Raw genomic sequence first — 16645 nt, forward strand, 5'->3', positions numbered from 1 at the left:
CTGTGATTTTCCTTTTTATTAAAAACATTTGATATAAGAAAGATAAAGATTGAAGAGGCTAATTATTACAACGCCATGATTGGATAAGGGCTCCCATTTTTATTCAAAGATTGAAGAGGCTAATTATGTTTGGATGATGAGCAGATTACTACAATATCATAATTGCATGCCTCCATTGACCTTTCTCCTCACATGTAATTAGGTTAATTCCCTGCATTTTTAAGTTAAAAGATGGACGAGGAGGAGGTCATGGCTCTTTCACTCATGAAGAGGCCGGAATTATGTTTGGGTGGAGCAATTGATTAATATCTTCTTTTCCATTTAATTAAAAATAGATAATAAAGAAAAAAAAAAATCGATCATTTTGTGCAACTTAACATTCAAGAACAACCATTACACATTTAGAGGAAACAACTATTGTTATATGAAAACATACGCAGAACAATGGGGTAAAGTATAGAACACCTGGATTATTGGACCTGAATAAACAACAAAACACAACAGCATTACCGACGAAAAGCATTCCGTTCACTTGCTTCAGATCTGCCCTGCAAATAATGTGTTCGGCGACGTACACTCTCCTCAATTGTTGAGCTTCCTCCCCTCTCAGCACCATAAACACTAGTTTGAACAGCATCCAAGAAGTTCCTGCCACTAGATTTGACAGCCTGTGTAGCTTCCAGTGCATCATTCTCCTCGGCCTTTTTCAATCGTTTCCATCTTTGCTCTTCATGCAACTCAGCATCTATTTGCATCTCCTTTAGCCTAGCAGCTCTTTCTTCTTCTGAAAGTTTAGGAGCAACATTTCGACGCTTGTAGTGTGATTCATTCCGACCTTTCATGGGGTACTTCTCTAGTTCTAAATTGTCATGTTTTCCCTTGGCATCACCTTGACCATCATCTCTTCCAATTTTTATGGACTGATTCTTCTCACCTCGGCATGCTCTGTTACGTGATTCATCTTCCGAATCTGAATGCTTAACAAGGTTTTTCTCACTTCGACCTGCTCTTTTACGTGATTCATCTTCTGAATCTGAATGTTTAACATGGTTCTTCTCACTTCGCTGTGCTCTGTAACGGGATTCATCTTCGGAATCTGAATGCTTAACAGGGTTCTTCCCACTTCGATGTGCTCTGTTACGTGATACATCTTCTGAACCTGATTGCTTAACATGGTTCTTCTCACTTCTCCATGCTCTGTAACGCAATTCATCTTCGGAATCTGAATGGTTAACAGGATTCTTCCCACTTCGGCGTGCTCTGTTATGTGATTCATCTTCTAAATCTGAATGTTTAACATGGTTCTTCTCACTTCTCCGTGCTCTGTAATGCGATTCATCTTCAGAATCTGAATGGTTAACAGGATTCTTACCACTTCGATGTGCTCTGTTATGTGATTCATTTTCTAAATCTGAATGTTTAACATGGTTCTTCTCACTTCTCCGTGTTCTGTAACGGAATTCATCTTCAGAATCTGAATGCTTAACAGGCTTCTTCCCACTTCGATGTGCTCTGATACGTGATTCATCTTCTGAATCTAAATGCTTGACAGTGTTCTCACGTCGACGTGCTCTTTTACATGATTCATCTTCTGAATCTGAATGCTTAACATACTTTGATATCTTACGATGACCACTCTTCCTCCTTTCCACTTCAGCAGTGTCATTTTCTGAATCTGATGCTTGCATGGATGATGAATGTTTGCTATGCTTTGAAGCACCAGTATGGTGCTTCTTCTTCTGATGTTCCTTCTTGTCATGCAGTTTCTCTGCGGGCTTCTTTGCTTCAACCTTTTATTGAAAAAAAAAAATTGATCAGCATATACACGTCAAACATTCTCTTAAACTAATCATAGACATCTACTAAAACCCTGATAAAATCAGCAAAAGACCCAAAAAAAACCTTAGTAAAAAAATGCTATTGTGGTGTAAACCGTGGGTGCAATCCATGCCACGTGAACAGAAACACAGCTACAGCTGTTTGAAGTTACTGCTAGAAGAACTCTGATTATTTACTCAAGTTAAAAACAAATCGTGAAGACTTATAGATCTACCGAGGTCATGATCCAAGGGACAAAAAGATCTTCCTCAGAATAAGAGGCTAGCTATGCTTCTGTAATTAACGAGTCTTGTCTAATCAGCAATGGCTGCATCACTTGAATAAAAACTATCCCATTGCTACAATCAAGTTAATTTAATTCCATTAACACCTTTAACTTCTGCATCAGCTCCCCGTGAATGGTTGGTCCAGAAATGCTCTCTGGAGGGAGCATTTAGTTAACACTGAAAAGTTCTGGTCTTAGCTATACTCTTTTTCTTCTTCTCCCTGTTTTTTTCTTCAAACTTTCATCCTCTCTGAGCCAGTTACATCATTTTTCTTATTGGCAGCCTGCCTTCATACACACTTCTTCTGCATCCAACTCGTTAATTTTCTCAACAAACTACTTTTTCTTCCACATATCAGACATCATGATTCCCCAATCCTGTCTTTCAGGTCCTAAAACCTATGCAGCACACCAACATGGCGCCTATGACCATATTTTTATATTTACATAATTTATTTATTTTTTATTTTATATAATTGGCAGACTTCGAAATCATCAAGTCATCTCTAACTATGCTGTCTGGCATAACTAATTTATTCTTGATTAGTGAGCAAGAGAAAAGTAAAAAAAGACAAACTTACAGATTTGCGAATCATGGCCATCTGGACAGGATTGTTCTTAATACGAGAAAGGGCTTCCTGCTCACGCTGCCGAATCATAAGCAAAGGATCCGAGTGGAGCTTCCTCCAAGCATCATTGGCAGATTGAGGCTTTTCTTCGAACAGAGCTCCTGGCACAGATGCTGATGCCTGCTGCTGGAGAATCAGTAGTCACAAAGGATCATAAGAAACATGACTTTGTAGTTGCACTACATTTTATACAATATCATTGATGCACAAATTTGGGAAATTAAAGATCATAAATACAATTACCTTGGAGGCGGCAGAGGAGGAAGGCGCTTCTTCGGTCTTGGGTAAGGCTTCAAGGGTTTTGAAACTATCGGAACCACCAGGGCGCCCAACGGCCAATCCCGAATCATACAAGAACTCCAACCGCTCTTGCCTCCTGCAAATAACAATCAATTGCAGTTGATTAGGGATTAATTGACGAATTTGAAGAAAAAACAGAGACCCCAACCCTAACCCTAACCCTAACCCTAAACCTAAACCCTAAGAAGAAAGAAAAAGGAATAAGATTAGAATTGGTTACGGGACGAGGCCGGCTTGCTCCTGGAGAAGGCGGAACTCAGAGCGCTCGCGCTCTTCAACGATCTGTTTGCGGAGCTCGTCCAACTTCTTCTGCTCGGCCTCGTGCTTTTGCTCTGCCTTCCACACGTTCTCTATGTTCCGAAGGCTCCCTGTGTGCCATCCCTTCTTGTTCAGAAATTTCAACGCCATTCTTCTTCTTCTTCTTTTTCTTCTGCTTCAATATTCGAATGAATGAACGAAAAGGCAGAATTTAAACGATCAATTTCAATTTCAATCGCGCAGTCTCTCTTCCTATGATTTTTATATCTCGGGAAAAATAAAAAAACAGTTTTATGCGTGGATTAATTTAAAAAAAAAAAAGATCAAATCGGATGATATTTTAGTATATGTGTATTTTTTTAAAAATGAATTTAAAAGAAGTATAAATATGGGCATCATTGAAAAATCCGTATCAAATACATGGGAAAATGCATTCGTATGATTTGGAAGACTATTAAAAATAAAAAATGTATTTACTCTTACGTAAAGAAATGTGCAATAGTCTCGTATTTTAGATTTTTTTTCACCTTAAAATATATAATTTTCGTTGGATTACCCACCATAAACTATAATTTTCCCAATTCAATACCAACTCTCAAATTTCAGGTACGAAAATAATAAAAAATACATACAATAGCTTAGAACAAAAATCATAATTTGACTAAGTGGTGAAATTAAATTAATTTGATATGAAATATATTGCTAGAAGTACCTTAAAATATATTTATTATTACTAGAATAACCCACCAACTTATTGTGAACTTGTAGGTAAATATAGCAAATCTCCTATATATATATATATATATATATATATAGCAAATCCCCTCCCTACCGTCAAACTCAAATTCACTCAAATTCTATTAATAAGAAGGGTCACACACTTTGCATTTCTAAAAACCAAAAGAGAATCTTAGAAACATATTGGGGGTGAATGATAGAAATCGGATATGGGCAATATATACCCAAACAGAGATGCCTTCTCCTTTCTCAACATGGACGCCCAGATTTTTGCATTATTCATGTTCGCCACCCATAACACCAGTACATGGTAGTTTTGTGTTCAATAATTCAAGCTTAGTTAATTAGATCAACTTCTTGATTACTTACGCGTGACATCCAACTACCAACTATCATATGTATGAATTTATGTATTTTTACATTCTTCAACATATACTAACGATGTTAAAATAGGAAGATAGTAAAACAATAAATATAAAGACATCACGGTTTCATATTAGGACTAATAATACAACACAAGGTCATTATTATGGCATCAAAATAATCAAGAGGAAGTTGTCTTGAGGTGTCTCGCCAAGAGGCATTCAAAAATAGAAATATTTGAAAATAAGGACATGCTAAAGATACAAAAACGAACAGTTGGGGCACCCAGCTTATAATCTCTTCCTAGAGGAAAATGACTCACTTAATGATCTGCAAGATAAAAACAAATGAGGCGTGAGCTAACAGCCTACTCATATACTCAGTTATATCAGTCATGTAAAATCACATACCAGCTTAACAAAAAAAAACACTCTCACATTGTTACAATAAACTCGTGGCATTAGATTCAAAGTAAGTTTTCAACATCGTAGTAAAGCCACTCACCTTTTGGTCCAGACTCGAAGTAAGTTTTCAACATCAACACCTAAGAGAGTACACAAAACGTAATTAACTTAGAATTCTTCTACGATTGAAACACACTAAATGGTAAACAACAATAGAACGCGTAAAAATATTAAAAATAAAAACTCATTACCAATTTTGTGCTGAAAGGGAGGCTAATACTAATAATAAAAAATAAAATAAAATAAAGTGATGCGAACTCACATTGAAATGCAGAGAGAGGTTATATCTTTGTTCTCGTTCTGGGTCGAACTTCATCACCTAATTCATTTTCATCAATATGTTTGCCATCATCATCACCATCCATTGACATACTGACAGGAGCCAGGTGGGCCCCAATGCTTTTGATGCGCAACCCTTGGCCCGAAACTTTAACTCGAAAAGTAGGCGTCTTTAATTGTTCATAATAAGAAATTCGAAAACATTCCAGCCACACATTACCTGCCCCTATCTCTCCTCTAGACACATCCACCGTATCTAGATAATCATACAAATCAAATCTAAGAGAACAAGGGTTAACAAATGATTCTGTAATTTCCCAAACAGCACACAAAACCAATTTTGTGTTCTCCAATACGGAAGTCCAAGGAATTTCAATAGGAAGTTTGTAATTACGAACAGTCCTGCCATAATCATCAATGTAATCAAATTTACTCTCATCATAGTCATCAAAGTAATTACGAAAAGTGAACCACTCTGGAACTTCACTGCCACTGCCAGGTAGTTTAAAGAGAATCCCCTCATGCCTCCTCTGTAACACAACACAACACAGGCATGTATATTATTATTAATTAGTCGTGCGTGCAGGTGCAGCGTACATAGTATAGTATTAACAATATATGTAATGTATGCATATTAATTATATAGAAAAAAGATAAATACGTCACCAGATTATTCAGTACAATTTTTGCCATCTTTGAAACGTCCAACCCTGGCATACGGCATAGCCTATGGCAATTAGACAAGTCCATGTAACTAATGCCTTGCATGTCTCCGTCTTCCAATATCTTTGACAATGTTGAAAATCTTTCTAGTGATATGCAATCACTCACGCAAACCCATTGTATAGACTCTGGAAGTTGTACTAGAATTTCTACAAGCCTCTTGCAACCCCTCAAATCAAGCATCCGCAAGTTGACAAATTTGCTAAAGCACACAGGTAGATTGACAAAATTGCTGTAGCATAGAAACATTGTCGTTATGTGGGAACAACAACAAAAATTCTCCAAGGAATCAATGTCTGATAGATTGCACTCTCTAAAATCCAAAGTCGACAACCAAAGTCGACCCTCCAAAGGAAGTGATTCTGCACTTGATAAAACTCCAGAGATCAAGTTATTTGGAAGTGTGACAAGTTTTGGGCATAGACTGAGATAAATAGAATTGAGATTTTGCAACCCATAAATACTTTGTGGCAGATTTGCAAGGTTTTCACATCCTTCTAAATCTAAGCGTTCAAGCGCAGTGAGATTTCCAATTGATGAAGGCAACTCTTCTATAGCAGTTCCACCTAACGATAACTCTTTCAGGGTAGTGAGATTTCCAACGAATGAAGGCAACTCTTTTATAGCACTTCCTCTTAAGCCCAATCTTTTCAGCCCAATCAGATGTCCAATTGATGCAGGCAACTCTTTTATAGGAGTTCTCCAAAGGTCCAATTCATTTAAGGATTCCATTTTGTCCACAATTTCTGGGAAACTCTCCAACTTTATGCAAGAAATAAGAAAAAATCTTCTCAGAGATTTCAACCCAACCTTATTTGGAAACTTGCTGAGTTTAAGGCAGAAACAAAAGTCCAGTTCTTCAAGTTTATCAAGATATCCAACAGATGGATGAACCTCAACTAAACTTGTACAACGTTTCGCATTCAAGTACCTTAAGTTTGGGCAGCCGGATAGGTCGGGGATTTCAATTAGGAATTGAGATCCCTCGAAATTCAGAGATGTCAACTTTGTCAAATGCTGTGAAATGAAAAATAATAAAAATAAAATGGATAGCATTAAAGAAATTTACAACATACATCAGTTAATAAACGAGACCTCTTAAAAATAGTAAGGGATGAGAGAGAGTTCACCTTCAATCCCTCCCCTAGTTGTTTGATGCGACTGTCAGGCAGATTGAGCACTACTAGTCCCTCTGGACGAAAGTTGGCTGGAAAGGATTGGAACGGACATCCATGCCATTCAAGCACTCTCAAATTGTTTGGGATAGAACTGGGGTCTCCAAAAAGGTATACATTGTAGTTTATGAGAATTTTAAGATTTTTCATCTTCGAGAAGCTTCTACCAACATTCAAGAATATCTCATCATCTTGTTTGGGGAAATTTAACACGATACCTGTGATTTTATTTGTTCCCTAATAGAAAAAAGAAAAATGTACTAGGTGTTAAAAGGTATTTATAATTTTAAAAAATTATTATACTTAACACACAACATGTGTTAGTTATTGAATTAAATAATACATTACACTCACATATATAATTTAATTTACTTACTGTGTTATTAGTCAGGACATGCTTGACATCTTCATGAAACCACAATCTGCTACGTTTTCCGAGTTCAGTGGGCGACTCCTGCTCAATTATGTCCTTACCCATCTTTTCTAGTAAGTCATGCATCTGAATATAATCTCCATGTTCAACACTTATGAGGGCCTTTTCTATGAGTACTTCAATGCCATATCTAGTGTTTAGCTCACAAGCTTCTGTCACATAGTTTCTACTTTTACCCTTAAAGAAACATGCGATGTCAAGGAAAACCTGTTGTACGCTATGATCCAATGCATTGTAACTTATTTTGAGAACATCTTGAATTTTCTTGCTTTTGAAACCATCCAATGCAGCTTCCCATTTATCAATACTTCCACCATATAGACAAGAACCAAGAACTTTCAAAGCCAAAGGAAGGCCTTGAGCATAGCGTATTGCACGTTCTGTAAGTTTCACATAATCACCAAAAGGAGGCCCACTTCTTTTGAAGGCATACCAACTAAAGAGCTCAAGAGCTTTATCATCATCTAAAATCTTGACCTCGTGTATTAAATTAACATCATGAGCAGTTAACATTTGCTTATCCCTTGTTGTTATGATAATTCTACTGCCTGCACCAAACCAATCACATGCCCCAACTAATTCGTGTAACTGTTCCATGTCATCCACGTCATCAAGAACCAAGAGAACCTTTCTACGACTCAACCATTCCTTTATCATAGTGACTCCTTTATCAACATTGGTCACCTTCAATTTTTTTCCCCTTAGAATCTCAAAAAGAAGAGTCTTTTGCAGTTTGGCTAAACCTTCATGTGACGTTGACCTTTCTCTAACGTTTGCCAAAAAGGAACAACCTTCAAATTTGTGGGCAATTGAATTATAAACAGCTTTAGCAATTGTGGTCTTACCAATTCCACCAGTTCCCCATAGCCCTACCATACGTACATCGTTTTCCCCCAAATCTATTAGCTTATTCATAAATTGTACTTGAGCTTGCATTCCAACTGGATGCTTTGCCACTTCCAAACACACAAGGTTTAATACGTGTTTTGAAATCTCTTCAATGATGTTTTGGATAAACTTAGATTCAGATTGATGCCTGCCAATTGAAAAGAATATGAAGCATTTAGTGACATGGCATTTCTATATAAAATAAAAAATAAAAAATAAGAGAATTTTGAGCAACGATGAATAAATTAACTGATTCCAATTAAAGTTTGTCAAGAATTGGAATCAAAACTAGTTTTATTTTTAAAATACACGATCTTATATTTATCAAATATTTAGTAGTATAATTTTTGAAACGGAGAAAAATAATTTATTATAAGTAGGAGGATTGAAACTTCATACTTCTTGTCCCTAGTTTAGATAGAGACAGAGATAGAAAGTTAACATTTTTTAAAAAAAAATTACACCCCCTAGTATTAATTTTGTCAACCTTGACATCCAGTGGCGGATCCACATAGGGGCAAGGGGGGTCAATTGACCCCCGCAAGCCCGGAATCCTCCATAGGAGCTAAAGAACTTGACCCCTGCAAATGCCCAAAATGTGTTTGATGAAATGCCCAAAAGAGAGGAGCAGCCATAGCCAGGAGCTGCGCAGCGCGCGCAAGGCCAGAACTTTTTTTTTTTTTTTTGTTCCTGACGTCAAAACGACGTCGTTCCACTTAAGTGGTTTTTTTTTGGGTTTTTTTTTTTGGGTTTTTTTTTATTGGTTGATGAATCGCGTGATGTGTCAATAAAAGAACAAATGGCAGTGGTGTTTCGTTATGTGGACAAAAGTGGGGATGTAATTGAAAGGTTTGTGGGCATTCAACATGTTAGCGACACTACATCAAACTCACTGAAGGAGGCTATTGACACATTATTTTCAAGAGAGGAATTGAGCATTTCTATGCTAAGAGGACAAGGATATGATGGAGCTAGTAATATGAAGGGTGAGTTCAATGGTCTTAAAACACAGATTTTGAGAGAAAATCCTTGTGCCTATTATATTCATTGTTTTGCACATCAACTTCAACTAGCTCTTGTGGCTGTGACAAAGGGAAATGCTGATATTGCCACTTTCTTCACATCTTGCAATAGCTTGGTTAATATTGTTGGAGCATCATGTAAGCGTCGTGACATGCTTAGAGATCAACTACAAGAGGATATTATGGAAGCTCTTGAAAAAGATACTCTTCCAACAGGGCGAGGTTTAAATCAAGAAACTTGTCTCAAGCGTCCCGGTGATACACGTTGGAACTCACATTATGGTACATTACTTAGTATCATTTCCATGTTCAAATCTGTGGTGAAAGTGCTTAAATTGATTATTGAGGATGGCTCCACTGATAATATAGGTGAAGCAAATAGGTCATTGAGAGATATACAATCTTTTGAGTTTGTATTTCACCTATTTTTCAAGAGATCTATATTGGGAATCACAAATGATTTGTCACAAGCATTACAAAGGAAAGACCAAGATATTGGGAATGCAATGGCTTTAGTCAAAGATTGCAAAGACCAACTACAACACATGAGAGAGAATGCATTTGAAGCCTTGCTTGATCAAGTATCTTCCTTCTGTGGCAAACATGATATTGAGGTTCCAAACATGGATGATGCATATGTAGCTCAATGGAGATCACATCGGAAAGCTCCTAGAATAACACATCTCCATCATTATCGTGTGGATATCTTTATTCAGATCATTGAGTGGCAACTTGCGGAACTAAATCATCGTTTCAGTGAGGTAAATACTGAGTTACTTCTTTGTTTGGCATGTTTGAGTCCGGATGATTCATTCAGAGCTTTTGATAAACAAAAGCTACTTCGTTTTGCTGAATTTTATCCTCAAGATTTTACTCCCCGAGACCTCTTGGTACTTGAAGATCAACTTGGGATTTATATTCATCATATGCGTACAAGGAGCGATTTTTCTCAATTGAAAGGGATTGGTAGCCTTGCAAGAAAAATGGTGGAGAAAGGGTTGCATAAAACATTTAATTATGTTTATTTGCTTCTCACATTAGCCTTAACTTTACCGGTTGCAACAGCTTCTCTGGAGAGAGCATTTTCTGCTATGAATATTGTGAAAGGTCCACTTCGCAACCGAATGGGAGATCAATGGTTGAGTGATAGCTTACTTGTTTATATTGAGAAAGATGTGTTTATTTGTATTGATAATGACTCTATAATGCAACGTTTTCAGAATATGAAAACCCGTCGTGGACAATTGTAATGTGGTTTTTTCTACTAATTAAGAATTATAATATTATCGTTTTATTTTATTTTTTTGTTCTATTTTGTATAGAATTTTTTAACCTTTTAGACGTTGACCCCTGCAAACAAAATTCCTGGATCCGCCACTGTTGACATCCATGCTTGAAATTTAACAAAGAAAAGCAGTTCTTCTCAAATGAAAATGTAATGCCATTCTTCTGCAAATTAAAATTTAACAGGACTAGGATTAGCTAAGTCATTAATTAAAACGGAGAAAAGCATAAAACTAAGAACCAGAGTACAGCTATACCTATTACAAACAAAACAAAATAACAAGCATTATGTAAGGGGGTTAGAAATTTACTCGTCCAAGAGAGTGAACCCTGACAAATTTGCTGCTTGTGAAAGAGCTTCCCTCCATCTGTTGACCTTCTCCATATTATCTTTATATTTACACTCCATGTTAGCCAATGCATCCCCGAAACTACCTCTATGATTCCGTACATCTGATGGAGTCACCTTGTAAAAAACTGGGATGATGACCCGTTGTTGATTCGATTCTTTGCAGTCAAGAATCTTAACAAGTTCATCCAAACACCACTTTGAAGAGGCATAGTTTTTAGAGAACACAACGACAGAAATCTTTGAGTCTTCAATTGCTGTGAGAAGCGTCCTTGATATTTCTTCTCCTCTTCTGAGCTCATCTTCATCCATGAAGGTGTTAATGCCGTGTTGACATAAACCGCTATACAAATGGCCTGTAAAAGTACAATCTTTTAAGAGCGAAATGTGCTGAAGAAGTTGGAAAATGTCTACATCTTAAGGATTTTACAGAAATGCCAACAGAAAAGTTTCTACACGGAGAGACAACAAAAAAGTTTGCAGATTGTATGACTTATTATATCGATGAGTGTGTTTAGAAACATATGAAGATTTAGTACCTTAATTATGTTGTCAAATTTGAGCTCTGGTGTATGGACAATTTTACTCTATTCTCTTTCTTTCTTGACACGAAAGTTTAAAAAAATATAAATTTGAATTCTTTCATATGCTCATGTAGTTTTTGTGATCAATTTTTGTAATTGGATTTAAGCTCTAACACCCTAATTAAGGTTCACTTAAATCTCAAGAACAGGGACAAACTCTCCCACTTTGGCTACACTTGATCTAGCCGCTGTAATTAGGATGACCAAAACTAAAGTTATAATATAATGCTCATCAAATGTTATTTTTTCTGTGTCACAGATGTCATTGCTGAGTAGACATTGAATATTTATGTGGTTTCGCAAGGGGTGTGATTTAGTGCCCTAGTAGTATTATATTGAATAGAAACAGTACTTTGTTGAACCATTAAAGCAATATTATCTTGACTTATTAATAAAATTGTCCAATGCTCTGTTTGTGCATGTCCTTATTTGTTAGGCCTGCTAACAAGTCAAGCTAGATCAGTATATTCACTTGCACTCAAATTCTATCCCCTTTCTATGCATTAAAATAATACATGAGATGAGAGTTGATGTCTCTTCCAATAGGAAAAAAGATAGTTGGATCATCACCATATATAAAGCAACGTTGGTAGCCAAAGGATACAGTTAGACTTGTGGAGTTGGTTATCTAGATTTCTGGTTGCAAAGATTAACAATATTCGAGTTCTTCTCTCATTAGCTCCAATTTTAGATTCACCTTTACAACAATTTGAAGCTTAAAATGTTTCGTGATACTTGTGAGTGTAACGCTATGATGACTAGCGTTGTATGAAATGTTGAAAAAATATTTGGAGAGAAAATTAGAGATCTGTCCCTGTGGGAGAAAAGGAGAGAATAACGTTAGCAATGGGAATTGGGAGGAAGAAAGTGCTAGAGAGGACTGAGGTGGGTTTAGTTTTGACTGTGGAAGAGAATTGAGAATAAATCACGTCATTTTCTAATAAAACAAAATAATGCCAATATAGGCATATAGATTCATTGTTCAGACATGGCACTACAAACACATGAACTGAGCCCCTGACAACCCCTCGCCTTGAACCAACCATGGTTATCTCGAAACACATACCCAAAAGCGCAAGCTAATTGAACCGAGGACAACCACCATCACACTTGGCCTTCCCCAGGCCGTTGCCAAGAAGGTAGGGGAGGTGTCTTCAACTCCAGACAGCAAGTAGAGGAAAATAAAGCATGTAGTTTTGCAGCATAGTTTAATTGGTTTTATTTGGATTGCATCCTGACTGGATTGGCAGCATAATCCCTAAAATTAGGATATCAAAATCCATCTAACATGTTCCATCAAATTAGGGAATCCAATTACATCAATTAGAAGTTTAATGGCATATGACTGCTATGTACAATTTAAATTTCATACCACGTAAAGAGATTCAGCATGAAATAATTCGCATTAGAGGAGTCAAAAGCTTATTCTGCAGATGCAACATGCCTTCTACAACGGAAACCTTTCAAAGTTTTTTGTGTCTCTAGATCAGGCATCAATCCTTTTTGGATCATTTCTTTAGCAAGCCTCAAAGCTTTACCCATTCTTTTATCTTGCACATAACCATTCACCAAGGCGTTATAGCAAGAAGCAATATCAGGCACATGACCCAGAGCCACCAAGAAATTAAAGACCTTCTTTGCCTTATCCATCCTGCCAAGCAAACAGTATTCATTAACCAACATACTGCAAGATATTGTGCCAAGCTCCATACCATACTTAATTTTTGCCTCAAATACTTTGCGAGCCTCCTCTGTCATCCTTACTTGGCAGAGAGCATCCAAAAGTGTTCTCAACACTATGGCATCAGGTAAGATCCCTCGACCTACCATTTCATCAAAAAACCTTGTGGCTTCTCCCGATTGAGCTGTATGGCACATGCCATATATTAAACAGTTGTACGTGACAACGTCAGGTTTTAGACCTCCTTCAGTCATTAGCTCTAGCACAGTGAGGGCTTCATTGGTCCTTCAGTCCTTGCAAAGATATTTTATAACAATGGTAAAGATTACAACATCTGGTGGGATTCCTTCACCCATCATTTTATTCAACAACTTTGTGGCTTCTCTCCATTGGCCAGAATGGCACAATCCATTAATTAAGGAGTTGTAAGTCACAAGATTAGGCATTTGACCTCTACGGGTCATTTCTTCCACAAGATTAAGTGCCTCTACCGTTTTCCCTTCCTTGCACAAAGCATCCAACACAGCGGTAAATGTTACAATATCAGGCAAGGATCCACAATCAATCATGTTTTGAAATAACTGTGCGGCTTCTTCCCATTTGCAACACTTGCATGAAGCAGAAATTAAGGAATTGAAAATGACAACACTAGGATTTATGCCTTGCCCAGTCATGTCTTCGAACAGAGCAAGCGCTTCTTGAATTCTTTCTTCTTTGCAAAGAGCACTGATTAGAAAACCGTAGGTATATACATCTGGTGGAATTCCACTATCAACCATGCAAATCAAGAAGCTCTTGGCTTTTTCCCACTTGCCTGATTGGCACAGTCCATAAATTAGAGTATTGTAGGTGACAACATCTGGCGTGATTCCGTGATCCTTCATTTGTTCAAATAGAGAGAATACGTCTTCCCAATGATTCATGTTGCATAATCCTTTAATTAGAGAATTGTAACTGACGATATTTGGTCCAACACCTTTGTTGATCATATCTCGAATTTTCGGCTTAGACTTTCTGTGTTCCTGCATCTCCTTAAGCATCTTGAGTGCCATACAACTTTTCCCGGCTTTGCATAGCCCATTAATTATAATAGAATAAGTGAATTCTTCACATGGGTATCCTTTCTCTTCAATTTTCCGGAAAAACTCCACTGCCTCAGACAGGGCGCTATTCTTGCAAAGCCCTTGAAGCAAAGCCCTTGAAGCAATAAGCATCAGGCTCAAGACCATATTTAAAGGTAAGTGCTAAGACAGAGAAACCCAAGTCCACCCTGTTTAGACGGCACAAGCAATTCATGAAAATATTCATTGTAGTGTTATCAGGTTGGAATTGACGACAACCCATCAACTTTTTATACATAGATACCACGGCAGAATATTGCTTCATCTTGGAAAGTGCCCCAAACAAACAGTTAAAAGTCCAATAAGAGGGAATGGGTTCAATTTGAATCATGGAATTGAAGTAACCCAATGCTTCCTCTGACTTAAGTGTTCCAGATTTGCACCGTGTTTGAATCAGAGTCTCCATATCACTAACATTATTATCAGCATCAGAATGAAATTCACTTCTTTTCAACAGAAAGGGAGTGATAAAAGAACGATTACCTGGTCGTGGGCTTGTGGTTAGCATCCTCATCTTCATCCTTATCTTTGTCAATCTCAGTTCAATATGGCGTGGACATCTGAGCTCGTGCGAGGGACATTTTGCCGAGGCTTATCTTTGGTGAACGAACCCTAAAATTAACCGACTACATGACCCTAACACCAGCTCGCTCTTCGTGGCCTAACCATCACCATTTTAGTCACACCCAAAAGCCTCCACTATCTCAACCCCGTTCTCTCTACACACCCAACTTCAATCCAAATCCTAGTCCTCCCTTTTCCACCCGACCAGCCCTCCATTCTCGAGAATCCCCAAAACCTCCCCATTGAGCAAACTAAACGACCCCGTTTTGGAGTGGTTCAACCCTTCTCCTCCTCCCACAGTTATAATTTCCAACTTCTTTCTTGGGCCTTGGACACCGAAATTGGCCCAACAGCTGGGGATCCGACGTCATATTGGTTTCGTTCCTGTGAATGCACACAAGGTGAGTTCATGGGCCAAAATCTATGACAATTGTTTGCAATGTGGCAGTGGCCTAGTTGACATGCCAAACATTTGGGCTCATGTAATTCCCAAGATGCGTGCAGCGAGTTTGGAGAGTTGGGGACTCATTCTCAACTCGTTCACCGAGTTGGAGACTCAGGAGCTAGAGCTCGTCAAGAAGTTCATGAAGCATGATCGGGTTTGGGCTTTCGGGCCTCTGCTACCAGTCCAGTCGAGCCCAATTGGAAAGAATGAAAGAGTTGGATTAACAATTGGCTCGTCCGTTCTAGCCCACGAGGTCATCAAGTGGCTTGACTCGCACCACGGGGACCTTGTTGATTGTATACGTGGCATTTGGAAGTCAGATCACAATGAACAGAAGGCAGATGGAGGCTGTAGCTAGTGCGCTAGAGGAGAGTGGGGCCCTCTTCATTTGGGTCGTGAGGGCCCTAATGAAAGGAACGGATGTTGATGAAGAGGATTAGAGCATGATCCCATATGGGTTCGGAGATCGTGTGGAGAGGAGAGGCCTCGTGATCAAAGGGTGGGCCCCGCAAGATGAAATATTGAGGCATCGGGCCGTTGGATCGTATTTGGTGGATGAGCTGTTGGATTACCATGCAAGCTGACCATTATGACAAGTTGACAAGTTGTTCTACAAGAATAACATCTAAATACTAACATATTGTTATAAAACTAAGGAAATTTGAGAGAGAATTTAGGAGAGTATGAATATGGAGAAAGAGCTAGAAATGTTCTCTAGGCCCGTTCATCTTCTTATTCTTATTCATCTTAGAAGCCTATTTATAGGCATAGGAAATACATAAATAATAACTATAGTGGTAGGTTTATACATTATAGAATGGAAATTGGGGTGAGTCATTAGAGCATTTCTAAGTGTGGTAGGCATCCATTCCATCTAGTATTATAACACTCCCCCTTGGATGCCATCATACATGGAATATGCCTCATTAAAAATCTTGCCAGTAAAACCCAGTGGGACAAAAACTGGTCGAAGGGAAAAAGAGTACATAACCATGTGCAACGTAAAACTTTATCATGTGTATATTGATCACTGACAAGCGTGCGACACTGCCTTGTTAAAACCTTGCCAGGAAAAACCCTGTGGGATAAAAACCTGGGCGAAGGAAAAAGAGTACAGTGTGTGAAGGCCTTTATTGACAGCACGCTCCCCCTGATGCTTGGGAAAATTATCTTTAAGTCATAAGATAATCCATCCTTCTGAATGTTGTGGTTGCCACAGCTTTGATACGCCTTTAGTGAAT

General features: G+C 38.0%; 3 protein-coding genes and 1 pseudogene across 6 annotated transcripts; 1 reads left to right on the top strand and 3 right to left on the bottom strand.

The window, feature by feature from the left end:
- Positions 1-345: 345 nt before the first annotated feature.
- LOC110773947 (uncharacterized) lies at positions 346-3566 on the bottom strand. Of its 3 annotated transcripts, none has more exons than XM_021978457.2 (4): positions 3254-3566; positions 2977-3109; positions 2686-2853; positions 346-1790 (listed from the first exon to the last, which is right to left on the bottom strand). In XM_021978457.2, exons 1-4 carry the CDS (start codon positions 3439-3441, stop codon positions 507-509), a joined length of 1773 nt encoding a protein of 590 aa, XP_021834149.2. In that variant the 5' UTR covers positions 3442-3566; the 3' UTR covers positions 346-506. The 3 variants fall into 3 exon arrangements, with proteins under 3 accessions (XP_021834149.2, XP_021834148.2, XP_021834147.2); XM_021978456.2 differs by having other exon boundaries at positions 2686-2856; XM_021978455.2 differs by having other exon boundaries at positions 2686-2859; positions 3254-3565.
- A 1571-nt stretch (positions 3567-5137) lies between these two features.
- LOC110773927 (disease resistance protein Roq1-like) lies at positions 5138-11367 on the bottom strand. The gene is made up of 5 exons (XM_088246532.1): positions 10972-11367; positions 7410-8502; positions 6989-7270; positions 5802-6875; positions 5138-5665 (listed from the first exon to the last, which is right to left on the bottom strand). Exons 1-5 carry the CDS (start codon positions 11319-11321, stop codon positions 5138-5140), a joined length of 3327 nt encoding a protein of 1108 aa, XP_088102658.1. The 5' UTR covers positions 11322-11367.
- LOC148297377 (uncharacterized) lies at positions 9154-10626 on the top strand. The gene has a single exon (XM_088246545.1). It carries the CDS (start codon positions 9154-9156, stop codon positions 10624-10626), a length of 1473 nt encoding a protein of 490 aa, XP_088102671.1.
- A 1140-nt stretch (positions 11368-12507) lies between the features above and the next one.
- Positions 12508-15197, bottom strand: LOC148297378 (uncharacterized; annotated as a pseudogene). The gene is made up of 2 exons (XR_015836660.1): positions 14879-15197; positions 12508-14805 (listed from the first exon to the last, which is right to left on the bottom strand). The product of XR_015836660.1 is annotated as an uncharacterized LOC148297378 (transcript).
- Between the last annotated feature and the right edge of the window lie 1448 nt (positions 15198-16645).

The sequence above is a fragment of the Prunus avium genome, chromosome 1 (assembly GCF_965620075.1).
Source record: "Prunus avium chromosome 1, drPruAviu1.hap1.1, whole genome shotgun sequence".
Classification (NCBI taxonomy): Eukaryota; Viridiplantae; Streptophyta; class Magnoliopsida; order Rosales; family Rosaceae; genus Prunus; species Prunus avium.

Excerpts from the sequence above, each read along its gene's own strand:
- LOC148297377 (XM_088246545.1), top strand. The coding sequence starts at position 9,154 with ATGGCAGTGGTGTTTCGTTATGTGGACAAAAGTGGGGATGTAATTGAA.
- LOC110773947 (XM_021978455.2), bottom strand. The coding sequence starts at position 3,441 with ATGGCGTTGAAATTTCTGAACAAGAAGGGATGGCACACAGGGAGCCTT. Across the intron at positions 3,110-3,253 it reads GAGCAAGCCGGCCTCGTCCC|GAGGCAAGAGCGGTTGGAGT; the intron begins GTAACCAATTCT and ends TGTTATTTGCAG. Across the intron at positions 1,791-2,685 it reads TGGCCATGATTCGCAAATCT|GTTGAAGCAAAGAAGCCCGC; the intron begins GTAAGTTTGTCT and ends TTTCAATAAAAG.
- LOC110773927 (XM_088246532.1), bottom strand. The coding sequence starts at position 11,321 with ATGGATGAAGATGAGCTCAGAAGAGGAGAAGAAATATCAAGGACGCTT. Across the intron at positions 8,503-10,971 it reads GGGTTCACTCTCTTGGACGA|GCATCAATCTGAATCTAAGT; the intron begins GTAAATTTCTAA and ends TTCAATTGGCAG. Across the intron at positions 6,876-6,988 it reads AACTAGGGGAGGGATTGAAG|CATTTGACAAAGTTGACATC; the intron begins GTGAACTCTCTC and ends TTCATTTCACAG.